The 27726-nt window shown below is 43.1% G+C and overlaps 3 protein-coding genes across 7 annotated transcripts in view; 2 read left to right on the top strand and 1 right to left on the bottom strand.

Annotated features, from left to right (window-relative positions):
- ABAT (4-aminobutyrate aminotransferase) overlaps positions 1-11332 on the top strand; it is a 163267-nt gene extending 151935 nt beyond the window's left edge. For 4 of the 5 annotated variants that reach the window (XM_056536397.1, XM_056536398.1, XM_056536400.1 and 1 more), the window contains exon 16: positions 1767-11332. In XM_056536397.1, the coding sequence (XP_056392372.1) occupies positions 1767-1888 (122 nt within the window). In that variant the 3' untranslated portion in view covers positions 1889-11332. The remainder of the gene's footprint in view (positions 1-1766) is intronic. The other variant, XR_008847264.1, reaches the window with a different exon arrangement.
- A 5998-nt stretch (positions 11333-17330) lies between these two features.
- TMEM186 (transmembrane protein 186) lies at positions 17331-24667 on the bottom strand. Its single transcript, XM_056533725.1, has 2 exons — positions 24526-24667; positions 17331-18181 (listed from the first exon to the last, which is right to left on the bottom strand). The coding sequence occupies exon 2, from the start codon at positions 18168-18170 to the stop codon at positions 17460-17462; it is 711 nt and encodes a 236-aa protein (XP_056389700.1). The 5' UTR covers positions 18171-18181; positions 24526-24667; the 3' UTR covers positions 17331-17459.
- PMM2 (phosphomannomutase 2) overlaps positions 24594-27726 on the top strand; it is a 22458-nt gene continuing 19325 nt past the window's right edge. The window contains exons 1-3 of the mRNA XM_056533724.1: positions 24594-24793; positions 27202-27313; positions 27483-27559. Of these exons, the coding sequence (XP_056389699.1) occupies positions 24728-24793; positions 27202-27313; positions 27483-27559 (255 nt within the window). The 5' untranslated portion in view covers positions 24594-24727. The remainder of the gene's footprint in view (positions 24794-27201; positions 27314-27482; positions 27560-27726) is intronic.

Below are 27726 nucleotides of genomic sequence, written 5' to 3'. Positions count from 1 at the left end.
GATCATTGTTATCGGCGCTCTGCTGCTCCAGCCTGGATCTCAGACATGAGGCAATAGATCGCCAATCGGACGCCGAGGAGTCCTCTCAGTTTTACCACTGTGATTTTGATCAGCCCGACTGAGCTGCCGGGAAGCATTTTCTTACATTTTACTTTGATTGTCACGTCTAAGGGGTTAATACTGGACATCACAGCGATCAGTGATGTCCGGTATTAGCCACGGGTCCCAGCATTGATAGCCGCAAGGACCAACTTGCTATGATGCAGGGTCAGCTTGTGACCCCACGTCATAGCAGGGAAGTGGGCGCAGGACATACAGGTATGCCCTCCGTCCTTGAAGGCATACTCCGCCCCTAGGTATCTCATCCCCTATTCAAAGGATAGAGGATAAAATGTCTGATCACGGGGGTCTCGACACTGTGAACCCCCGCAATCTCTTTTGCAGCACCCCCATGTCATCTTGTGCACAGAGCGAACTTCGCTCCGAGCTTGATGACGGACAATACAAGGGCCGGAGGATTGTGACGTCACGGCCCCACCCCTTGTGACGTCACATCCCACCTCCTCAATACAAGTCTATGGGAGGGGCGTGGTAAAACATTTACACAATCGTAACTCTGTGAAATCTGCGACGCCATCATGCTACCATTCACTTCAATGGGTCTGCTCAAAATTCTGCAATAGTGGCAGGTTTGGGGATTGCAGACAATGGGTCAATGCGTAACAAAATCATCTGCGTATTTTGCTACCCATTGACTTCAATGAGTAGTAAAATACGCAGCAGCAAATTACGGTACCTGTGACTAGAGATGAGCGAACTTCCAGTAATTCGATTCATCACAAACTTCTCGGCTCGGCAGTTGCTTACTTTATCCTGCATAAATTAGTTCAGCTTTCAGGTGCTCCGGTGGGCTGGAAAAGGTGGATACAGTCCTAGGAGAGAGTCTCCAGCCCACCGGAGCACCTGAAAGCTGAACTAATTTATGCAGGATAAGTCAGCAAACACCGAGCCGAGAAGTTTGTGACGAATCGAATCCCTGTAACTTCCCTCATCTCTACCTGTGGCCCTACCTTTAAGGGGTATTTCAGTTATGAGCGATGTATCCCTTATCCACAGGATATAATATAAGTGTTTGATCATGGGGGGGTCCAACCTTTAAGACCTGTGTGAGCAAATTGAGCAAAATAACTTGTAACTTGTTGCTTGAAATCCCTGCTCATTCCTGTTGAAGGAGCCCAGTGTGTGGTTTCACTTAGAGATTGGCAGCCTCAGATAACTGTGGATTACTGATTAGGACCACCCGCTGGACTCCTAACCACAGAATAAGCAGAGCTTTAAAGGGGTACCCCGTGGAAAACTTTTTTAATGAACTGGTGCCAGAAAGTTAAACAGATTTGTAAATTACTTCTATTAAAAAAATCTTAATCCTTCTAGTACTTTTTAGCAGCTGTATGCTACAGAGGGAATTCTTTACTTTTTGAATTTCTTTTTTGTGTTGTCCAGAGTGCTCTCTGCTGACACCTGATGCCCGTATCAGGAACTGTCCAGAGCAGCATAGATTTGCTATGGGGATTTTCTGCTGCTCTGGACAGTTCCTGATAGGGGCATCAGGTGTCAGCAGAGAGCACTGTGGACAAGACAAAAAAGAAATTCATTAGACAGTATTTTTATGGTGACGGGTTCACTTTAACTAGAGGGCATTTATACATATTTATTTACAATTTTTACATCAAATAGACTATACTGACATGTTTCTGTTTTCTCAGGTGTCGTGCTAGGAGTTTGTGGGGATCGCTCCATACGGTTCAGACCAACCCTGGTTTTCAAAGATCACCATGCACACCTGTTCTTAAATATCTTCAACGACATCTTGGCAGATTTCAAGTAGATTTGTATTTCGCATTATTGCCTTAGCCCAAAGGAAAGAGGAGGTCACAAAATAAGTTACGTTTATTAATCTCTACTACCATATACGCACAGTTCAGGTCTTACTACAATGTATGGAGATTATTTTAGCTCTTAAGCCAAAACCGTGTCTCCATAAAAAGCCGTTTTAATGTGCCACAATATATATTTTCATAGGAAAACTAATACTTTACCGTGTTCAGGGATGTTATGGAATATGACGTAATGAAATCTTAATATTGTTAATTATGGAACACTCAGACTGTGAAATGAATATTAATACTTTGAAAATGTCCTATCTGTGTTTGTGATGTCTTGTAATAATAATTAAATAAGGAATTTTGGGGCCCGCCCTATACATTGTATTGTCGCCACAATGTGAGCATTTTGTTTGTGAGTTTACTTCCCTACACTTATTTGGATTTTAATAAATGGTTAGAATAGAAAATATTATACCTGTCTACAAGTTAATGCTACCCCACAGCTACTAATGTACCGGCTGTATCTGCATGTCATTCTGTACATAGATATTTCTTAGCTTTTAAGTATAATATCAGAAATATTTATGACAAGACAATATTTTATGGCCACTTGATATGGTGTCTTCTAAGTCTTTTGTACACATACAGTCAAGGCCGTTGTTGGCACCCCTGAAATTTTTCAAGAAAATGAAGTATTTCTTACAGAAAAGCATTTCAGTAACACGTGTTTTGCTATACACATGTTTATTTCCTTTGTGTGAATTGGAACTAAACCAAAAAAGGGAGGAAATAAAGCAAATTGGACATAATGTCACACTAAACTCCAAAAATGGTCTGGACAAAATTATTGGCACCCATAACTTAATATTTGGTTGCACACCCTTTGGAAAAAATAACTGAAATCAGTCTCTTCCTATAACCATCAATAAGCTTCTTACACCTCTCAGCTGGTATGTTGGACCACTCTTCCTTTGCAAACTGCTCCAGGTCTCTCTTATTGGAAGTTGGTTCGATAATAAATAAATAAAACTTACATCTTGTATGCACATCTCGATAAAGAGCTCTGCCCGAGCTAGAAACACGTTGAAAGTGCTACTACTCTTCCTTTTATGTATATGACAATGAAATAAAGAACACCTTTTTTATGGGCGAAGCGCCTGCACTGGAGAATTTTATTTATTTATTATTGAACCTACTGTTATTTGCCGACTTCCTGAGAGGATCGGGTACTCCAAGGCTGCTGACCCGCTAAAGTGACCTGCTGCTATAGATGTTATGCTCTGAGCATAACCAACTCTGGTGAGCGTAATGGATCTCCAGTTTCCTTTCTACCTGTCAATCATGATAATGCACTAGGTTTGCGCTCCTCCTTCTTTTGTCTTTCCAGTTGTACTCTCTTATTGGAAGGGCGCCTTTTTCCAACAGCAATTTTAAGATCTCTCCACAGATGTTCAATGGGATTTAGATCTGGACTCATTGCTGGCCACTTCAGAACTCTCCAGCGCTTTGTTGCCAACCATTTCTGGGTGCTTTTTGACATATGTTTGGGGTCATTGTCCTGCTGGAAGACTCAAGATCTCGAACGCAAACCCAGCTTTCTAACACTGGGCTGTACAGTGCGACCCAAAATCCGTTGGTAATCCTCAGATTTCATGATGCCTTGCACACATTTAAGGCACCCAGTGCCTGAGGCAGCAAAACAACCCCAAAACATCACTGAACCTCCACCATATTTCACTGTAGGTACTGTGTTCTTTTCTTTGTAGGCCTCATTCCGTTTTCAGTAAACAGTAGAATGATGTGCATTACTGAAAAGCTCTATCTTGGTCTCATCTGTCCACAAGACGTTTTCACAGAAGGATTTTGGCTTACTCAAGTTCATTTTGGAAAAATGTCTCTGTGTCAGCAGTGGGGTCCTCCTGGGTCTCCTGCCATAGAATTTCATTTCATTTAAATGTCAATGGATAGTTTGCGCTGACACTGATGCTCCCTGAGCCTGCAGGACAGCTTGAATATCTTTGGAACTTGTTTGGGGCTGCTTATCCACCATCCACTATCTTGCGTTGACACCTTTTTCATCAATTTTTCTCTTCAGTCCACACCCAGGAAGATTAGCTACAGTTCCATGGGTTGCAAACTTCTTGATAATGTTGCGCTCGGTGGACAAAGGCAAATTTAGATCTCTGGAGATTGTTGATATTTTTCCACAATTTTGAAAGGGTGCCAATAATTTTGTCCAGCCCACTTTTGGAGTTTGGTGTGACATTATGTCAAATTTGCTCTTTTTCCTCCCTTTTTTGGTTTAGTTCCAATACACACAAAGGGAATAAACATGTATATAGCAAAACATGTGTTACTGAAATCCTTTTCTGTGAGAAATACTTCATTTTCTAGAAAACTTTCAGGGGTGCCAACATTTACGGCCATGACTGTATTACACTGAGCCATATATACAGATTAGTCTAGATAGCATTACACTTTACACACCAATTTGAGTGTACGGCGCTGTGGAATTTGTGTATGCTATATAAATAAAGAATTATTATTATTGATATGTAGAGTTTGGAGAATGGACAAGGGATTCAGTGTTTTAAATCATGTCAATTGAGAACCTTTCTAGGTGTCAATATGAAGTCAGTCATGTGTCCTCGATGTAAATTCCACCAAAGCAGGATGCCTCTTCTATATAAGGCGGCCATTTTTCTGCATTTCTTATTCTTTGCTGTAGGTTTTATATTTTTAAAAGTTTTTGAGACTTAAAGGGGTACTTCACAGGCCAGCGTTCAAAACTAAATGTTCGAAATGCTGTTTTTGTGCTGCGGGGGTCGTCCACACCCCTCGTGACATCATGACCACGCCCCCTCAATGCAAGTCTATGGGAGGGGCGTCACGCACCGTAAAAACAGCGTTTCTGAACATCTAGTTCGAATGCTGGCCAGTGGAGTACCCCTTTAAAAGGTGTCTAGAAGCAAATTTGATACACCACACCTTATAATACATAACAGTGATTAGTGGAACTGCTGAAATAAAAAAAAAGTGAGGGGGGTCACATTGTTTGTACAGAGGGGGTCTGTGCATATGCTGTCACTATCCATTGATGCAGATGATGCTTATACCATTAACTTCAGAAAGGGATGATACAACCTATTCTTTAAGATCCCTTTTCAATCTCTTTTCACTGGACTGGGACAGCAGCCGTATCTTCCCAGTTCTTCAAATTAACTTTATTGGATTGGAAGCCCCTTTAAACCCCAGGACCACTAGATGGAATGGTTAAGACAATGTTCTAGCTAATATTAGGCTGCTTACTCCAGCTGCAAAATTGGTGACCTCTGCAGTGTAGAGCCAATAAATGGACTTCACAATTTTTAAAGAGGCAGGGGAAGTTTTATCAAAACCTGTGTAAAGGAAGAGTGATGCTTCTTTCATTTTTTAAAAAGGCCTCTGAAAAATAAAAAAGCAATCTGATGGGTTACTATTCATAACTGCACCACTCTTGGTCTACACACATTTTCCCCTGATCTGCTGTAGATGACCTATTTTATATGAATGGAACATAGGGGAGTTCCTGCTTGGAAGCCCCTTTATTATCCTTTTAGCTCCTTAGAGTGGTCCTGCCTTCAGAAGTCCTGCCTCATCCTTAATTACATGCATGGTCTGGTCATTTCACTGCCCATTGTCTATTGTTGCAGGGAACATTTGCTGGCCACCAGCCTCGGCCATTTTTGCCAATCCTCTACCATGATCGGCACTTCACCTGTGACCATTCATATAAACAGTTGTCTAAACTCAGAAGCCCTTAAATATAGTTAGTGTATTGGAGTAAATTAGGTTTGTTGAGATGAACTTGTACATTGTGACATGCAATATGGTCCTGTGGCAGATTATCATAGCACAAGGTATACATATAGTGGGGATCAAAAGTTTGGGCACCCCAGGTAAAAATTTGTATTAATGTGCATAAAGAAGCCAAGGAAAGATGGAAAAATCTCCAAAAGGCATCAAATTACAGATTAGACATTCTTAAACTATGTCAACAAAAGTTAGATTTTATTTCCATCATTTACACTTTCAAAATAACAGAAAACAAAAAAATGGCATCTGCAAAAGTTTGGTCACCCTGCAGAATTTATAGTATGCACTGCCCCCTTTGCAAAGCTGAGACCTGCCAGTGTCATGAATTGTTCTCTATCATCATCTGGGAAGACCAGGTGATGTCAATCTCAAAGGTTTTAAATGCCCTGACTCATCTGACCTTGCCCCAACAATCAGCACCATGGGTTCTTCTAAGCAATTGTCTAGAAATCTGAAACTGAAAATAGTTGACGCTCTCAAAGCTGGAGGAGGCTATAAGAAGATAGCAAAACGTTTTCAGATGTCAATATCCTCTGTTCGGAATGTGATTAAGAAATGGCAGTCATCAGGAACAGTGGAAGTTAAAGCAAGATCTGGAAGACCAAGAAAAATATTAGACAGAACAGCTCGCAGGATTGTGAGAAAAACAATTCAAAACCCACGTTTGACTGCACAATCCCTCCAGAAAGATCTGGTAGACACTGGAGTTATAAAGAGATACTTGTACAAATATGGTCTTCATGGAAGAGTTATCAGAAGAAAACCTCTTCTAATTCCTCACCACAAAAATCAGCGTTTGAACTTTGCAAATGAACATATAGACAAGCCTGATGCATTTTGGACCAATGAGGTTAAAATTGGACTTTTTGGCCGGAATGAGCAAAGGTACGTTTGGAGAAGAAGGGGAACAGAATTTAATGAAAAGAACCTCTGTCCAACTGTTAAGCATGGGGGGGTGGATCAATCATGCTTTGGGGTTGTATTGCAGCCAGTGGCATAGGGAACATCTCACGAGTAGAAGGAAGAATGGATTCAATAAAATTTCAGCAAATTTTGGATGCTAACTTGATGCCATCTGTGAAAAAGCTGAAGTTAAAGAGAGGATGGCTTCTACAAATGGATAGTGATCCTAAAAACACCTGGAAATCCACAGGGGATTACATCAAGAGGCGTAAACTGAAGGTTTTGCCATGGCCTTCACAATCTCCTGACCTCAACATAATTGAAAATCTATGGATAGACCTTAAAAGAGCAGTGCATGACAGACAGCCCAGAAATCTCAAAGAACTGGAAGACTTTTTTTTAAGGAAGAATGGGCAAAGATACCTCAAACAAGAATTGAAAGACTCTTGGCTGGCTACAAAAAGCGTTTACAAGCTGTGAAACTTGCCAAAGGGGGCAGTACAAGATACTAAATGGGTATTCCAGGTAAAAACTTTTTTTTTTTTTTTTTATCAACTGGTGCCAGAATGTTAAACAGATTTGTAAATTACTTCTATTAAAAAATCTTAATCCTTTCAATAATTATCAGCTGCTGAAGTTGAGTTGTTGTTGTTTTCTGTCTGGCAACAGTGCTCTCTGCTGACATCTCAGCTTGCCTCGGGAACTGCACAGAGTAGAAGAGGTTTTCTATGGGTATTTGCTTCTAAACTGGGCAGCTCCCGAGACAGGTGTCATCAGAGAGCACTTAGACAGAAAAGAACAACTCAACTTCAGAAGCTCATAAGTACAAAAAGGAATAAGATTGTTTAATAGAAGTAATTTACAAATCTGTTTAACTTTCTTGAGCCAGTTGATATATATAAAAAAAAAAGTTTTTTCCTGGATAACCTCTTTAACTCTGCAGGGTGCCTAAACTTTTGCAGATGCCATTTTTTTGTTTTCTGTTATTTTGAAAGGGTAAATGATGGAAATAAAATCTAACTTTTGTTGACATATTATAAGAATGTCTAATCTGTAATTTGATGCCTTTTGGAGATTTTTCCATCTTTCCTTGGCTTCATTATGCACATTAATACAAATTTTTACCTGGGGTGCCCAAAATGTTGATCCCCACTGTACATTCTTCATCCCACACTATCTGGCTGCAGACACTCCAGATCAACACTCAGGGGCACACTTAAAGGGGTACTCCGCTGCTCAGCGTTTGGAACAAACTGTTCCGAACACTGGCGCCGGGAGCTCGTGACATCATAGCCCCGCCCAATCATGACTTCACACCCCGCCACCTTAATGCAAATCTATGAGAGGGGGCGTGACAGACGTCACGCCCCCTCCCATAGACTTGCATTGAGGGGGCGGTGGCGTGATGTCATGAGGGGGCTATGACGTCACGAGCTCCTGGTGCCGGCTCCAGCATTCGGAACAGTTTGTTCCAAACGCTGAGCAGTGGAGTACCCCTTAATGCAGAACATTTGTCCAAAACCTTTATTTACCATTTCCTCAATGTCAGTAACGTGAACCCAGGAAGCCCTTCACACCGGAGTGTGTTCCATTTACTGCTATTATTATGTTATGAAGCAAGACTCCAAGCTATTTTCCCCCCATATCACACACACTTACCATCTATGCGTTTCATATTTGGTCAGGTGATCACCAGTCTGACCCAAAGAAAATTACATGGCTTAATGCGCCAAAAGGAAGTCAGTCTTGGGTCAGCTGACTTCCTGTAATCTACAGGGTGACAGATCCCTCCTACTAGCTTACAGACACCTCCTCTTCCAGTTCTATCTGTATACTGCTGCTACCTCTATAGCATCAGAATATAGAGTAGATATACACCTTATCTGTGTTTATAACTGTTTTTTCTGTTTTTGCTGTGGTTTTCCCCAAATAGAGGGGAAAAAGGTAATTTTTGGAAAATCCTAGGAGAAACAGTCCAAATGCAGTCAAACCACTTTCACTTCGTGGATATATTTGTAATAAAAATAAATAAATAAATAAAACACACTGTAAGAAAACTCATTAAGGGTAGGGTTAAGGGCTGCTCCACAATGTCTGAGTGGACTCGGTGACTTGCAGGTCCCCTGTGTGGCTGCTCCTAGTGGCGGACTGCCGCTGAGAGCAGGCCGAGGGTGAATCGTGGCGGGGCAACAGGAGGGGCAACTTCTGGAGGTACAAAATGGGTCAGGTCAACACATAATGTCAACTGACCTTTACTTACCCTGGGTGAACTCCAACACCTGCAGCCCGATTAGATCACCAGGTGCAGTGATCAAACCCCACTTACAATCTATCTGTACAGCCAGAGAATGGGAAATGCAGGCAGCATTATCAAGTCCTTTCAGTGATGGAATGTAACCAGTATGGCTGAAATCTCATGCCTGTGATATCAGCTAAAACAGACAAGCACAAGGCATACACAAGAACTTCTACATTATTCCCTAATAATAGTATTTGCTGCACTATATAAGCAAAAAACTTGATGTTTACACACTTTTTCCCACTTTACTTTTATTTTTATTTTTAATCCACAGGTGCCAGAAAGTTAAACAGATTTCTTTTCTTTCTTTTCTTTTTGAATTTCCTTTCTATCTGACCACAGTGCTCTCTGCTGCCACTGTCCAGAGCAGGATAGGTTTGCTATGGGGATTTGCTGCTACTCTGGACAGTTCCTAAAATGGACAGAGGTGTCAGCAGAGAGCACAGACAGAAAGGAAATTCAAAAAAGAAAAGAATTTCCACTGGGACATACAGCAGCTGATAAGTACTGGAAGGATTAAGATTTTTAAATAGAAGTAATTTACAAATCTGTTTAACTTTCTGGCACCAGTTGATTTAAATTTTTTTATTCCAGTAGAGTACCCCTTTAAGGACCTTTTTTCATTACAGAATCTCCAACTGGAGATATTTCAGAGGGAGATTCGGACTCGAGACAGCACCAGCAAGCTGACAGTAGGACCTCTTAGAAAACCCCATCTCAATAGACGATAATGCATTTTCGAGTTAAAGGGGTATTCCGGCTTTAGACATTTTATCCCCTATCCAAAGGATAGGGGATAAGATGTCTGATCGCTGGGGGCCCGCCACTGGGACCCCCGCAATCTCCCTGCTGCACCCGCATTATGTGCGGAGCTGCGTCTCCAGGCCCACCTCGTCACGCCCCCTCCCTTCATGTCTATGGGAGGGGGCGTAACGGTGACAAGGGGGCGTGGCATTACGTCTCCAGTCCCAAAAACTTCTGATTTCCTCCCACGATCAGACCTCTTATCCCCTATCTTTTAGGGGGAATTAGGGGATAAAATGTCTAAAGCTGGAATACCCCTTTAATTCTGCCAAAAGAATGAGGATTCTGGGGTCCAGAATTTCTGCTGCGGAATGGCCACAGTAGAATTTCTGTAGTGTGAATGGGGCAGCAGAATCTCATTGAGAACAATGGAAGGCTGCAGCACTGTGTTTTCCAAGTGGAATTCTGGAGCGGAATTCTGCTCAGAAAATCCATAGTGTGCATAAGCCCTAAAAATCAGCATTTAAAGGAGATCTGTAGTGTAATATAACTTATCCCCTATCCGAAGGATAGGGGATAAGTTATAGATCGCGGGGTGTCCCAGTGCTGGGGCCCCCCAGGATCTCCTGGACGGGGCCACAGCAGTATGCTGGAAAGGGGGCGTTCCATCCCCACGTGGCGCTACGGCCGACACGCCCCCTCCATGTACCCCATAGAGATACATGGAGGGGGCGTGTCTGCCGTGGATTTCTGCTTGGGACGAAACTTCACTTCCTGCAGACTGCCGCGGCCCCATCCAGGAGATCCCTGGGGGCCCCAGCGATAGGGGATAAATTATTTTGCGCTGGAATACTCCTTTAAAACACTGTTCCTCAACCTGTGGCTATCAATCTGTTGCTAAATTAACATCTCCCACAATTTGTTATGGGATTTGAAGTTTTAGCTGTCAGGGTATAATGGGAATTGTAGTTTTGCAACAGCTGGAGAGCTGAGGTTGGGGAACGCTAATTTAATAAAAGTACAATGAAAAACCAACTGAATGTTTTGTTTCTTTGCAAAATTTGTGACGTAAGCCATATGTCTCAAGACCATGCAGCATATTCACTCCAAACTGAAATACAGCAAGAACAGATACAATTGATGCATTAGTGATAACATTTCTTGTACCACTACATGTATGCTTTCACAGTACGTATTGGCCCACTGTTCCTGCACTGTTCCTGGCCCCTTCAGTTGAAGACAAAGCTACACTACTATTAAACTAAATGTTTTTCCAAAAACAACCAGTTAACTTTTTGCTATTTTAATGGTGTACTGTGAGTGTAGCATGTTCATGGTTTGTAATGAATGTGTAATTTCCAAATTAGTAATTACTATCCTTTTCGGATAATTTTAATGTATAAATATATAATTTTTACACTTAGGAGCCCATGTTTTTCTGTACACAAAATATGGATAAAATTTTAATGTACATTTTACACTAAACTAATTGAACTAAAGGCTTACGAGAAGCAGATGAGCCATTTACAGTGTTCTAATAGTGCCAAACTTGTTAACTAACTGCAATTCTGTGTTCATGTCCAGAAATCTGTGGATTTAACAGCTTTATGTGTTTAGTAAGAAATAAAATGTATTTGTAAGTTTATTTTGCTGGTTGTCCGTTTATTTCAGATTAAGTGTTGACACCATGGTCTGTGTCCCCCAATGGAGCCGATAGAGAAATACCATATTCTAGATGTTTCCTGTAGCCTGTTATGAGTGTCTGGATTCTGGATGAAGGTATTTTGGACCATTCCTCCATCTCCAGTTCAGTTAGGTTTGATGATTGGCGAGCATGGACGACCCGCTTTACATCACACCACAGATTATTAATGTTATTTAGGTCTGGGGACTGGTTCCTCTACTACTTCTGCATAAATGCCGGAGTACATTTTAAAGGGATACTCGACTGTCCAGAGTAGGAACAAATCCCCATATCAAACCTATCCTGCTCTGGACAGTTCCTAAAATGGACAGAGGTGTCAGCAGAGAGCACTGTGGTCAGACAGAAAGGAAATTCAAAAAGAAAAGAACTTTCTGTGGATCATACAGCAACTGATAAGTACTGGAAGGATTAAGATTTTTAAATAGAGGTCATTTACAAATCTGTTTAGCTTTCTGGCACCAGTTGATTAAAAAAAAATGTTTTACCAGTGGAATACCCCTTTAAGATGTGTTTTTGTAGTCATTGTCTTGTTGAAATATCCAGCCCTGGTGTCATTTCAACTTTGTGACTGATTCCTCTCCATTATTCTTAAGTATTTGCTGATATTGAGTGGAATCCATGTGACCCTCAACTTTACCAATACAGTAACCCCCCCGACATGCGATGGCCCCGACATATGATAAAATCGACATACAATGCTTTTATATGTCGGGGCCATCGCATTAACTGCTATCCGACAGCGCAAAATGCTTAAGCTGCCGTCGGATAGCAGTTTAAGCATCCCGGGCAGGTTCGCTTACCTATTCCCGCTGCTCCAGGTCCACTTCGCGATCCTCCGGCATCTTGCGCATCTTCTCCAGGGTCTGGGCCTTGCTTTCCGGCGTCGTTATTACGTCACTACGCACGCCGTGCCGGCGCTGCAGCGTAATAACGTCACCAGAAAGCGAGGCCCGGACCCTGCAGAAGATGCGGAAGAAGCCGGAGAATCCTGAAGAAGACACTGGAGCAGCGGGACAGCATCGGGAGCCCCTGGGACAGCATCGCGAGTACAGCTTCCTATACTTTACATTGCACGGATCCCTCAACATACGATGGATTTGACAAATGATGATGGGTCGTTTGGAACGAATTACCATCGTATGTTGAGGGACCACTGTACTCCCAGTACCAGGACTGGCTACACAGCATGATGAAACCCCCACAAATTTTACTGTGGGTAACTAGTGTTTGTCATGGAATGCTGTCTTCTTTTGATGCCATGCATAACACCCCTTGTTATGACCAAATAACTTGTTATCCACAGCATCTTCTTCCAAAATGGAGCCAACATGTCCAAAATTGCATATACATACCTCAAGCGTCTGTTTGTGGCGTGTGTGCAGAAAAATCTTTAAAGGAAAACTGTCACATATTTTCTCCTGCACTATCCACCGGTATTGGTAGATAGTGCGGGAGACGCTGATTAAAACGAGCCCTACCTTGGTCTGATCCGCGCCGCCGTTCGCCCGCACTTGTAGTTTTATTCTCTGTGTATATCCGGCTGTAACTGGCAAAGGCGGTGCTTCTGCGGGCTAACTGACACTGACATCATGAATATTCATCACTCCTGTTCTCCCTTTTTTCGCCGCTCCTAACCAGAGGGAGGGATGAATATTCATGAGTGGCCCGCAGAAGCCCCGCCTTTGCCAGTTACAGCCGGATATACACAGAGATTAAAACTACAATTGCGGGCGAACGGCGGCGCGGATCAGACCAAGGTAGGGCTCGTTTTAATCAGCGTCTCCCGCACTATCCACCAGTACATGTGGATAGTGCAGGAGAAAATATGTGACAGTTTTCCTTTAATACGCAGAGCAATACAGTATATGGAGGGTAAACTCAAATTCATATACCCATAGATCACCATTATGGTAAGCCACAAATACCTATCTTTCCCATATATTAAAAACCCACAAGCTTTATTGTAAATATTGCATACAAAACTTTAAAATATTAGTGCTAAGAACTAATGTATAAAATGCAGGTAGTGGAGTGGGTTCACTTCACAATGGTACAGTACAATACACTATATGCAAGTACCTGTAGTGTACATGCAGAATATATGAGTTAAGCACAAGATCTAAAACCTAATTCTCAGCCCCCCTCAACATGTTTCACCACAGACCATGGCTTTGTTTTGAGGAAGCAGGGCACTGAGGGGATCCCCATAGGTCAGTATTTAAGGGGAAAAAAATGGTTCCAGTACTGATGCCTTCTTACAAGAGAGCAACTTGTTATATGGAAGATTTATGGCGAAAGGATATAAAATAAAAAGTCCTCCATAGAGCCTTTGCCAGAGCTAGGGCTGCACCTAGAAATGAGTTTTTGACCAATAAATCATTATCATTAGAACAGCCTAGGATGGTCCGGTTTATTGATTAATAACAAGCAGGTGATGAAAATATTATGCAAGTATTGGCCAATACTGTTGGCAAATGTCGATTTGAGGGAGGTGATTACCCCTCATCCTTTAATAACCTATCGGTGAGGAAAGAATATACGTGAACATTTGGTACAAAGTCATTTTTCGAGCAACCCTGAAAGAACTTGGCTTAAAGGGGTACTTCACCCCTCAACATCTTATCCCCTATCCAAAGGATAGGGGATAAGATGTCTGATCACGTGGGTCCCGCCGCTGGGGACCCCCACAATATAGCATGTAGCACACACCTGTATCTGCTTCCGGCAGCGCTGGAGGTTCTGGCTCCCGACCACGGGAACAGAAGATCGTGACGTCGCGGGAAAGGAAGATCGGGCCCCCGTGTGACGTCATGCCCTGCCCCCTTAATGCAAGTCTATGGGAGGGGGCGTGACAGCTGTTGTATGATCCACAGGAAGTTCTTTTCTTTTTGAATTTCCTTTCTGTCTGGCCACAGTGCTCTCTACTGACACATCTGTCAATGTCAGGAACTGTCCAGAGCAGGATAGGTTTTCTATGGGGATTTGCTCCTACTCTGGACAGTACCGAAAATGTCACCAAAGAGCACTGTGGTCAAACAGAAAGGAAATTCAAAAAGAAAAGAACTTCCTGTGGATCATACAGCAGCTGATAAGTACTGGAAGGATTAAGATTTTTTAATAGAAGTAATTTACAAATCTGTTTAACTTTCTGGCACCAGTTGATTAAAAAAAAAAAAAAGTTTTCCAGTGGAGTACCCCTTTAATTCTCAAGTGGCTAACCTGTCCTCCTTCCTGAATACCACCAAAACTTTAGATCAGAGTTTCCCAACCAGTGTGCCTCCAGCTGTTGCAAAACTACAACTCCCAGCATGCCCGGACAGCCTTGTTTGGAGTTGTAGTTTTGCAACAGCTGGAGGCACACTGGTTGGGAAACTGTGCTTTAGATGTTCAATCTAGTTTCATTACCCAGTCCCCTTTAAAACAAAGTAAGATTACACTTTATTCATTATCAGCCAGAATCTGGACAATTGGGTGCTACAATAAAGTAGACACGTGACTTGCCCTTCTGTACATAGTCCTCCTTATTGTGTCTATTTGGGTTTGGCCCAGTCACTAAGTCAGTATACAAGGAGCTTGGGCTGAGGTTCAGAACATGTGCTTTATGGTAGGGATTAGGGATGTAAGAAAAAAATCGATTCTCGCGATAATCGCGATTTTTTCATTTGCCGATACAGAATCGATTCAAAATATTTTTGAATCGATTCTTTTAGGGATGTGGAATTTTTATCTGCGGACGCCTGGAACAGCATGTCATGTCCCGGGCATCAGGAGATAAAAGTTCCACATTTGTGGAGCCGGGCAGGCCGGATCTGACACGGTGGCGCTCTGGGTGTATGGAGCGGGCTCCGACTCGTGCCCGCTCCGTACTATGCGACCCCCGGCTGATTTCAGTAGCCGGGGGCCGCCGCTAATAGCCAGCATGCGGCAATCGCCGCGGCTGGCTATTAAAGGAGTATCCGGTGCGCACTTTTCTCATGTTATCCCGTCCGGGCTGCAAAATAAAATAAAACGCACTTTATCTTACCTGCCAACGAGCCCCCGGAGCTCCGGGACAGGTGTTGGGTCCCCGGGCTGTATTCTTCTTACTTCCTGTTAGTCCGGCACGTCACATGGAGCTTCAGCCTATCACCAGCGGAGGCGGGACATCGCTGCGGCCAGTGATAGGCTGAAGCTCCATGTGACGTGCCGGACTAACAGGAAGTAAGAAGAATACAGCCCGGGGACCCAACACCTGTACCGGACTGTACCGGAGCTCCGCGGGCTCGTTGGCAGGTAAGATAAAGTGCGTTTTATTTTATTTTGCAGCCCGGACGGGATAACATGAGAAAAGTGAGCACCGGAGTACTAGATCGCCGCTGTCAAAGCTGACAGCGGCGTCTATTGGGATCTATGAATGCTCCCAGGTGGGCGATGTATCGGGATATATCGCGATGTATCGTCACCTAGACGGTATCGCGATATATCGGGATATATCGAATCGCCACACTGGTATCACGATTCGAATCGAATCGCCAAATTCTTGGCGATTCACACCCCTAGTAGGGATCGACCAATATCGTTTTTTTAGGGCCGATACCGATAATCGGTGGAGGTTAAGGCAGATAGCCGATAACTTATACCGATATTCCGGTATAAGTTATCGGCTATTTATCCCCCCTCGACACCGCTGCAGGTAATTGATTTAAAGTGGGCGCTTTAAATCAATGCACTGCAGTGGCTTTTGCGGGGTCATAGGCCGCCACCACCCGCTTCTCTCCCCCTACCTGTCAGGGTGGTCCGGGCCATCCATCCTTCCTTCCTGTAGTGTCCGGCGGCATTCCGGGTGGAGGGTGAACCGTTCCGGGCTGTCCTTCTTCTCCGGGGGTCATCTTCTCCACTCCGGGCAGGCTCCGGCCTAGTACGCTGCATAGACGCCGCTGCGCAGTGACGCCCGTGCGCAGCGACGCACCTGACGTCACGGCGTAGCGGCGTCTATGCAGCGTACTAGGCCGGAGCCTGCCCGAAGTGGAGAAGATGACCCCCGGAGAAGAAGGACAGCCCGGACCGGTTCACCCTCCACCCGGAAGGCCGTTGGACACTACAGGAAGGAAGGATGGATGGCCCGGACCACCCCCATTACGGGTAAGTTTAATTTTTTTTTATTGACTCGGAGGGTGGGGGAGGGGCCCGACCGGTATAGCGGTATGGGCAAAAATCCATACCGGTATACCGCCCAGCACTACGGTGGGGGGTGCGACGGGGTGCGGTGGGTCGGGGGGGGCGGTCGCGGTGCGGCGGGTCGGGGGTTGGTCGTGGTGCGGTGGGGGCGGTGCGGGGCATTATCGGCTAGGTAATTGCCTAATACCGATAATGCCCAAAATCGTGAATATCGGCCATACCGATAATCGGTCGATCCCTACTTTATGGTCCCACTTTTCCTCCAAAATTATGGAAACAGCATGGAAATGGAAATGAATTTTCAGTAAAACTGACGTCATTGGCTGGGGTCAAAGATGAAGACTAAGTTACATCCTGCCTATTACAATAGATTTAAAGGGGTACTCCGGTGGAAATTGATTTTTTTTTTTTTTTACATCAGATTTGTAAATTACTTGACGGACGTTTTTTAAATCAACTGGTGCCAGAAAGTTAAACAGATTTGTAAATGACTTGTAAATGACTATTAAAAAATCTTTACCCTTCCAGTACTTTTTAGCAGCTGTATGCCAAAGAGGAAATAATTTTTCTTTTTTTAATTTCTTTTTTGTCTTGTCCACAGTGCTCTCTGCAGACACCTGATGCCCGTTATCAGGAACTGTCCAGAGCAGCATAGGTTTGCAATGGGGATTTTCTCCTGCACTGGACAGTTCCCGATAAGAGCATCAGGTGTCAGCAGAGAGCACTGTGGATAAGATATTTTGTGTTAATAAGCTATTGAACAGGTGTACGTAATAAAGTAGCCAATACATGTATATTTTAACGTAACCAGTATTGTATATAAATCAGAAGAATTAACTGTTTATAAGAATGAGCAAATATAGGACCCGTTTGCAAACAGACTAGAGTGTAAAAATTGTTCTTTATTATTTTATTCCAATTTTCCAAAAACCATAGTGAATTTCTCTCTGTCCAGGACAAAACCGTACCGAGTAGTAAAGTACAGTACATCAGGTTTGCTGTATCGTGCGAATTGGCGGAGAATTTCATGCTTACCATCTCCGGTTTCTGAAAGCTGTTTTACATCATCAATTGGAACAAAAATATTTTTTCTGTTTCCCCAAAAAGTCAGGTAGGAAACCTTCACAGTTCTTAGGTCATCGTCCACATACAACATCCCAATTATTCTACGTAGGTAATGGCTAAGACCATACAGCATGATACCAGCAAAAACAGCAGCTCCGGTGCTATAAACAACAGCAAACTGTGTGATCTGTCCTTGGAAATAGTAGTAATATACAGGGGGGAGAATCAGCATAGACAATGTGGTCTGCACAAGCTTCAGCCTGGAAACTGCCCGGCAATACCTTATTGCTGGAAACTTGTAGATCAACTTAAACTTGGAGGAGTCGTCAGTCTTTGTGTTAGAGGTTGAAGACGTACAGAACAACCCTGGAGGTTCTTTCTGCCAGTTCTTATTTTTAGATGACAATAACTGAGAAACCTCTCCATGTGAAGGGCGAGTAATCCTCAAACATCCAATGGAGATGGTTCTGCAAGGTTCTTTACATTTCCACAACTGAACTGGAAACTGTTTACATAGAGGACTGATCCTTAAAGACCTCATGGTGAGCTGTGCCATGGTAATGTAACCTACCAAAGGACAAGGGCACGTCAGTAACCAGCCTCGCCGAAATATACAACAACAGCAAGCAAATAGAACATGCAGTATATTCTCTTATGTAACCAGCAGCTCCAATTATCTTCTTTAAAGGGGTACTCCACTGGAAAACATTTATTTTTCCATCAACTGGTGCCAGAAAGTTAAACAGATTTGTAAATTACTTCTATTAAAAAAAAAAATCTTAATCCTTCCAGTACTTATCAGCTGCTGTATGATCCACAGGAAGTTCCTTTCTTTCTGTCTGGCCACAGGGCTCTCTGCTGACATCTCTGTCCATATCGGGATCTGTCCAGAGCAGGAGATGTTTTCTATGGGGATTTGCTCCTACTCTGGACAGTTCCGAAAATGGACAGAGGTGTCAGCAGAGAGCACTGTGGTCAGACAGAAAGGAAATTCAAAAAGAAAAGAACTGCCTGTGGATCATACAGCAGCTGATAAGTACTGGAAGGATTAAGATTTTTTTAATAGAAGTAATTTATAAATCTGTTTAACTTTCTGACACCTATTGATTAAAAAAAAAAAAAATGTTTTCCAGTGGAATACCCCTTTAATTCTCAAGTGGCTAACAGGTGCAGTGCCTGTCCTCCTTCCTGAATACCACCAAAACTTTAGATCAGTGTTTGCCAACCAGTGTGCCTCCAGCTGTTGCAAAACTACAACTCCCAGAATTTTCAGTAAAACTGACGTCATTGGCTGGAGTCAAAGATGAAGACTAAGTTACAATAGATTTAAAGGGGTACTCCGGTGGAAAACATTTTTTTTTAAATCAACTGGTGCCAGAAAGTTAAACAGATTTGTAAATTACTTCTATTAAAAAATCCTGTACATTCCAGTACATTGTAGCAGCTGTATGCTACAGATGAAATTCTTTTTTGTGTTGGCCACAGTGCTCTCTGCAGACACCTGATGCCCATGTCAGGAACTGTCCAGAGCAGCATAGGTTTACAATGGGGATTTTCTCCTGCACTGGACAGTTCCTGATAAGGGCATCGGGTGTCAGCAGAGAGCACTGAGGACAAGACAAAAAAGAATTTCCTCTGTAGCATACAGCTGCTAAAAAGTACTGGAAGGGTAAAGATTTTTTAATAGTCATTTACAAATCTGTTTAACTTTCTGGCACCAGTTGATTTAAAAAAAAAAATGTTTTCCACCGGAGTACCCCTTTAAGTGCAAAATAGGGGCACTATAAGTGATACCAACAACTCATGTAGAGCTGGATCGGTCATTCCATCAGTGTAAAAAGCCGATGTTACCAGAAGTATATTCACAGTGCAGCCTGAATTCCTATGCAATGAACACATGCTGCAAGAAAAGGACTCCAGTCCTGACCTGCATATTAGGTTTTATTTGGATATAAGATGGTACTGTGTCTTATTCACTTTCTCCTGTGATGTTCAGAAGCATAGCCACCTGCACCTTCAAGTCCTACAAACTGTGTACGCTCACAAATCAGGTCACTATTAATGTGAATTTACACATGGTAGATTTCATGCAGAACTTACTGCTACTCTCCTGTTCATCTGAAATATTTACACTCAAATTAATGGACCTGACATATTGTCACAGAAATTTCTGCATTAAATTTACCACATGTGAACTTACCCATAGGGCTCTTTCATAAGTGGGAAAATAAAACACTGCGGTGTCCCGATCAGCTGAGAGGACAGGTTGGGGGAGGGCCCTTACCTGCCTCCTCGCCATCCGATAGGTGATCGAATGCTCCAGCCAGCCATGACAGGCTAGAGCAATCGAGCATCGATAAGGCAAGTTTCACACTGCTGTTGTGCCACGCCCTTAACTGGTTAACGACCATGGACGTCTATACTCATCCAATGGCCGTTAACTAGGTATGACGCTGGCTCCCGACTCAAGCCTGCATCATACCGGCCGGCCCCCAGCTGATTCTTGTAGATGGGGCCGGCGTTAATATGCAGCGATCGCCTCGGGCAGCTATTAACCCTTTAGATCGCTGCTGTCAAAGCTGACAGTGGCGTCTAAAGGTGCCTGTATCCCATCCCTGATGGTCCAGTGGGTTGGATCGTGAGGGGGCGATCCACTGTGGAGGTAGCCGGAGGGCTTACCTCTCCTTCTATGCTGTTTCCAAAGCTCCTAATGATAAAGCTCACATTCATCTGTATGAGGAATCAGACGATTCCTCCTAAAAGTCCCCTAAGGGGACTAAAAGTGTAAAAAAAAAAAGTTTAAAAACACACTCATTAACCTCTTCCTTATTAAAAGTTTAAATCACCCCCCTTTTCCCAAATTCCATATAAAAAATATATAAACATAATAAGAATATATGGTATCGCCACGTGCGTAAATGTCCGAACTATAAAAATATATGGTAAATTAAACTGCACGGTCAATGGCTAACGCGCAAAAAAATTGTAAAGTCCAAAATAGCTTAGCGTACTTTCATACCATAAAAAAAGGAATAAAAAGCGATCAAAAAGTCTGATCAAAACAAAAATGGTACCAATTAAAACTTCAGATCATATCATTTAAAGTGTATGGACCTACAGAATAAAGATAAAGTGTCATTGTTACCAAAAAATGTACACCGTAGAAACGGAAGCCCCCAAAATTTACAAAATTTATTTTTTTCTTTAATTTTGTCGCACAATGATTTTTTTTCTGTTTCGCCATAGATTTTGGGTAAAATGACTGATATCATTACAAATTAGAATTGGTGGCGCAAAAATTAAGCCCTCATATGGATTTTTAGGTGCAAAAATCTAAAGGGTTACGATTTTTAAAAGGTAAGGAGGAAAAAACGAAAGTGCAAAAACTGAAAAACGCTGAGTCCTTAAGGGGTTAAACACACTAATTTTCGTGCAAAAAGTTATAATTTTTTACTGGAAGTAAAGCAAAATCAAACCTATATAAGTGGGGTATCATTTTAATCGTATGGACCTACAGAATAAAGAGAAGGATTTTTTATTAGTTTTGTCCCACAAATATTTTTTTTCTGGTTTCGCCGTAGATTTTGTGGTGAAATGATTGATGTAATTACAAAGTAAAATTGGTAGCGCATAAAACAAGCCTTATATGGGTCTGTAGGTAGAAAAGTGAAAGCGTTATGATTTTTAGAAGGGGAGGAGGTAAAAACTAAAATGCAAAAATCCTGAGTCCTTAATGGGTTAAGGCTGGAATCACACATGCAGTTTTTAATGCAATTTTTTTGCAGTCTAGAGAAAAGCAATAGGATTACTGCATTAAAAACTGCACCTGAAATTACATGAAAAACTGTCTGCATTAAAATGACTTTCATTTTAAAAACTTGACATGTCAAAAGTTTGGGGGTCTCCCCTAAAGTTTTTGTTAACCCCTTAAGGGCTCAGTCCATTTGGGCCTTAAAGGGGTACTCCGACGCTTAGACATCTTATCCCCTATCCAAAGGATAAGGAATAAGATGCCTGATCGCGGGGGTCCCGCCGATGGGGACCCCCGTGATCTTGCACGTCGCACCCCGTTTATAATCAGCCCCCGGAGTGTGTTCGCTCTGGGTCCGATTACTGTCGATCACGGGGCCGGAGAGTTGTGACATCAAGGCTCCGCCCCCTCAATGCAAGCCTATGGGAGGGGGTGTGACAGCTGTCACAATGCTCCGGCCCCGTGATCGCCAGTAATCAGACCCGGAGCGAACACGCTCCGGGGACTGATTATAAACGGGGTGCGGCATGCAAGATCACGGGGGTCCCCAGCGGCGGGACCCCCGCAATCAGGCATCTTATCCCCTAACCTTTGGATAGGGGATAAGATGTCTAAGCGCCGGAGTACCCCTTTAAGGACTCAAACTATTTTATTTTTACAATTCACATAGGAGATGCGGCACTGCATGAGTGTGCTGGATTAGGAATGGCAGGTGGGAGTTGGTGTAGCTGTAATGCCTCAGGTGGTGCTCAGATAATACAAGCAAAGTTCATAGTATCCGTGAAGAGAAATGAAGATATCGGCACTCACCAGTCTGGCTGCAGGGTCTTCTTTATTGAGACATACTCACATGCGGGGTACAGAAGAGAGGGGAGTGGGGGGACAGGTGGTGGCGATCGAGCTCTAGTTTCGCACACTTGGTGTGCTTCGTCCGGCCAGGACGAAGCACACCAAGTGTGCGAAACTAGAGCTCGGTCGCCACCTCCTGTCCCCCCACTCCCCTCTCTTCTGTACCCCGCATGTGAGTATGTCTCAATAAAGAAGACCCTGCAGCCACACTGGTGAGTGCCGATATCTTCATTTCTCTTCATGGATACTATTTTATTTTTACATTTTTGTTTTTTTTCCTCCTCGCCTTCAAAAAATCATAACTCTTTTATATTTTCATCCACAGACTAGTATGAGGGCTTGTTTTTTGTGCGACCAGTTGTCCGTTGTAATGCCATCACACTGTACCATAAAATATATGTCGCAACCCAAAAAATACTATTTGTGTGGGGAAATTAAAAAGAAAACCGCAATTTAGCAAATTTTGGAAGGTTTCGTTTTCACGCTGTACAATTTATGGTAAAAATGACGTGTGTTCTTTATTCTTCGGATCAATACGATTAAAATGATATCCATGATAACATACTTTTCTATTACTGTTGCGCTTAAAAAAAATCTCAAACTGTTTAACCAAATTAGTACATTTAAAAGTCTCCCTATTTTGAAGGCCTATAACTTTTTCATTTTTCTGTATATGCTGCGGTATGAGGGCTCATTTTTTGTGCCGTGATCTGTACTTTTTATTGATACCATATTTGCTTATATAAAACTTTTAATACTTTTTTTTTATAAATTTTTTTGGGAATAAAATGTTATTAAAATGCTATTTAGGACTTTTTTTTTTTATGTTCACCGTACGATATCATTAACATTTTATTGTAATAGTTGGGATATTTACGCACGCGGTGATACCAAATATGTATATAAAGAAAACATTTTTATTTATTTTTATTTTTTTACACTTTTTGGGTGTGAAATAGGAAAAATGGGACAATTTACGTTATTATTGGGGGAGGGTTTTTTTCCCCTTTTTTTACTTTTATTTTTTACTTTTATTTTTACACTTTAATAGTCCCCATAGGGGACTATTTATAGCAATCATTCGATTGCTAATACTGTTCAGTGCTATGCATAGGACATAGCACTGATCAGTATTATCATTCATCTTCTGCTCTGGTCTGCTCGATCGCAGACCAGAGCAGAAGACCCGTGGACGGCAGCGGAGGCAGGTGAGGGGACCTCCATCTGCCATTGTGGACGATCGGATCGCCGAGGTAGCGCTGCGGGCGATCCGATCATCCAAAGTACCGCAATGCTGCAGATGCCGTGATCTGTATTGATCACGGCATCTGAGGGGTTAATGGCGGACATCAGCGGATGTCCGCCATTACGGGCGGGTCCCTGGGTGCTATCGATGCTTGCGGTTATGCTTAGGACGTAAATGTACGTCCTGGTGCTTTAAGTACCAGCTCACCAGGATGTATATTTTAAGTCCTGCGTCGTTAAGGGGTTAATTGTCAGTTACCCTTTAACCTCCTGGGGTTTGTTGCTAGTGTTGGGCGCAAATATTCGCATTTCGAATTTTTATCATTAATATCGCAAATTCGCGTATTCGCAAATATTTTCGCTATATATTCGAAATTACGAATATTCACTTTTTTCCGCATATTCCTTCTTTTCACTTGTGGACCAATTAGAATGATGCAAATACACTTCTCAGAGGTTATCAACAACATCCCTAGCAACCAATAGTAAAGTTGCCCACCCCCTCACTGTTTTCTTCCCGAATACACGAATATGCGAATATAACGAATACGCGAAATTCACGAATATAGGACGAATAATCGTCTATATATTTGCGAAATATCGCGAATTCGAATATGGGCAATGACAATCATCACTATTTGCTGCTCTATGTGCTGTACATGAACACAAAGACCTAAAGACTATTGGTCAGTGATTGGCTGCAGCGTCACGTGATGACTTTGTGGGGGACACCAGAGAATTGGGGATTTTAGGGGTAAGTAAAGTTTTTTTATAAATCTTAGGCAATGGTACTGTGATGAAGGGTCTGCTGTGATAAACATGCATGCTAGGCTTCTTCCCATCTGTCAGGAATCTCCCTCCCCCATACATGTAGATTCCATTGACATGAACAGTGTTTTCCAAACAGTGTGCCTCCAGCTGCTGCAAAACTACAATTCCCAGCATGCCCGGACAGCCGTAGGCTGTCCGGGCATGCTGGGAGTTGTAGTTTTGCAGCAGCTGGAAACACCCTGATTTGCAAACAATGGGCTGTAAAGTGAGGTTACATTTCCACCCGGACACTTACAGGACGTTCCTGTCACCGGTCACACACGCCGTCATGAACCATGCACATCCCAGAATGCAGCGCGGGCCAATAGCGCCTGTGGAAGTTGCAGTATTGACGCCACATAACGCCTCTCACGTGACGAGGAAGTCATGATGTGGCCGGACGACGGAAGCCGAGAGGGGACACTTCATTCACAAGTTGGTCTCCTGTGAGTGCTGCTATGGCTGAACGAGGGGATGTGCTCTGCCTGTTTGATGTGGACGGCACATTGACAGCTCCTAGGCAGGTGCGTGTATCCACCCTCTTGTGGAACTACAACTCTCATTATTCTGTGACAGTCATGGCACGGCAGGACACGTTTATTTGTTATTTATTTTCTTCACTTTTGGTCACTTGTGCTGTATTAGGGCTGTCCTGCCGGTATACCTTACACTGCAGCTCTGCTTCCTCACCTTGGCTGCTGTGTACAGCTGTCCCTCAAGTTACAATATTAATTGGTTCCAGGATGACCATTGTATGTTGAGACCATAACTCTATGGAAACCTGGTAATTGGTTCTGAAGCCTCCAAAATGTCATCCAAAAATAGGAAAAAGTGAGGATTAAAGAAAAATAAGTAAATAACTAATACAGATTAAGCTAATCCTTACATATAAAAGTAAGAAATATCTGCTGGGAGCTGTAAATCACTGTCTATTTCAGTGTTTCCCAACCAGGGTGCCTCCAGCTGTTGCAAAACTACAACTCCCAGCATGCCCGGACAGCCTTCGGCTGTCCGGGCATGCTGGGAGTTGTAGTTTTGCAACAGCTGGCGACATCCTCTTTGGGAAACACTGGTCTATGTAGAGGACAGGAGCTTCTTCAGGGTCCTGTACAGTACACCATATCCTAAAAAAAAAGTAAAATGGAGCCGCCCTCACCTGGTGTCCAAAGGAGCAGCTAACTCTGGGACAGGTAAAGAGTACAGAACATGTAATACCTTGCTGTACTGTAGAGGCGGTACCAGACACCAGGCAGTGCATACACTTCAGTAATACAGGGTTTTTATCAGTGAATGCCCATTCTGACGGGTCGGTTCTTCCAGCCCTTGACACGTTTCGCAGATCTGGACTGTCCGTACATTGTATGTTGAGTCTGGTTTCAACTTACAATGTTCCAGAAAAGACCATTGTACGTTGAAACTATTGTATGTTGAGGCCATTGTAAGTTGAGGGATCACTGTATAGGGAAAAGCTCACCAGGAACTCCATGAATTAGAGCGGTCATTTTTATTTGCCAATACTGTGTAGCCTACACTATTTTTATAGCACAAAAAAAGGATAAGTTGCAATGCGTTTTTTCTTTCTCTTTGTTTGTTTATAACTTAGTCTGTGGGGAAACAGATTCTTCTATATTGCATGCAGCAGAATAAGGTTTGCATCTGTTTAATATATAAATGTATAAAGACAACACAATGTGAACCAAGGCTTATAAGAATGTGATCTGTAAACAGGGCACTATGCTGTGAGCAGGGATAGATAGATGGACGGGGGGCTTGTGATGCTGCGGCACTTCAGCATCTTGATTATATCCCTTATTCCTGTATCTATAAACACCTTTACTAGAACTTATTTCCTTTAGACTGTTGTTCATATTGACATAGGTATTCTATAGTGCCTTTATACGGGTGGTAAGAGCTACCTTATGTATGAATGTTCTTAATCCTATTTTTGAATTCAAATAGAGAAAACATACATACACACTGATCTAATGCTTCTAAGCAACATTTATTAAAGGGGTTCTCCGCTGCCCTGCTTCCGGAGCTCCGTTCACAGCGTCCGGAAGTTTATTACTCCGAACGCTGTGTGCGGGCTTCCGTGTTCGAGGCAGGCAGGGCAGTGGAGAACCCCTGTAAACTAACAGGACGTTAGTGTAAGCCCACTAGCCACGTCACGGCCACCTGTAAGTAGTGGGTCCCTAACGTCCCTAGCATAAAATGGCGTAGCACTGGGCGGTGACCACCACTGCCGCAACACCAGTGCCCACAGGGGGAACGACCCACTGGCAGAGCAGCCCCAATGCCACTCAAACCAGTCTCAGGGCCGCGCCTCCCCATAAACACGGTGCCGTGGCAGCAATGGACGCCGCACAGCACCACATCAGTGTTTTCTATCCCCCTCTCTTTTTTGTTGTTTTTACTTCGTTTGTACTCTGCCCCTCCCCCTCAGCCCAGCCCTATATAAATTAGCAGGAAGCTGCATGGACCCCTTCCTTTCTGGCAGCCTCCCATTCTGACTGGGTGCACATGGTAAGTGAGCTTTTACACCTTGTTCACACTGGAGCAGTGCTGTGTGGCGTCCATTACTGCCCCAGCGCTGTGTCTGTGGGGAGACATGGCCCTGGGACTGGTTTGAGTGGTATTGGGGCTGCTCTGCCATTCGGTCATCCCCCCCTGTGGGCACTGGCGTTGGGGCGGTGGGGGTTGCCGCTCAGTGCTGCGCCATTTTATGCTAGGGACGTTAGGGACCCACTACTTACAGGTGGCCGTGACGTGGCTAGTGGGCTTGCACTTCATGATCATAAAGTACACCAACGACCTGTTAGTTTAATATATGTTGCTGAGAAGCCTTAGATCATTGCGCATGTTGTGGATGTGCGACCATGTCTGTCTTCTCTATTTGAATTCACATTAATCCTATTTTTGTTTTATATTTCAGAAAGTCACTAGTGTGATGGCAGAATTTTTACAGAATTTAAGGAAAAAAGTGAAGGTTGGAGTTGTTGGAGGTTCGGATTTTGAGAAAATTAAAGAACAGCTGGGAGATGATGGTAATAAACAAAAATGCAATGGGATTCTATCACTGTATCTCCTCTCTATCTCTCCCAACCTGTCAGCCCTCTCTCATCTATGTATAGGATATTTACATACATAATACAGGCTTTGTTCCTTGCCCATTGCCCTTAGTTATTTACTCTGTATTCCATACTATAATTTCAGTGGTTGAAAAGTTTGACTTTGTGTTTGCTGAAAATGGCCTGGTGGCATACAAGGATGGAACGTTTCTTTGTAAAGAGGTGAGTGCTACAACTTTTTTTTTTTTTTTATGATGGAACGTCTAAAACCAATGTTTGAAGTGCTGTGGTGAAAATAAGTCGTAAACCAGTAAAATGAAAAGTGCAGCCTATAGCATTGATCTTTATCTTGGAGGAAAGTGTAGATAACATGTAACTCTGGCCTTACT

Source organism: Hyla sarda, chromosome 8 (assembly GCF_029499605.1).
Source record: "Hyla sarda isolate aHylSar1 chromosome 8, aHylSar1.hap1, whole genome shotgun sequence".
Classification (NCBI taxonomy): domain Eukaryota; kingdom Metazoa; phylum Chordata; class Amphibia; order Anura; family Hylidae; genus Hyla; species Hyla sarda.
This window is presented reverse-complemented; position numbering and strand designations above follow the sequence as displayed.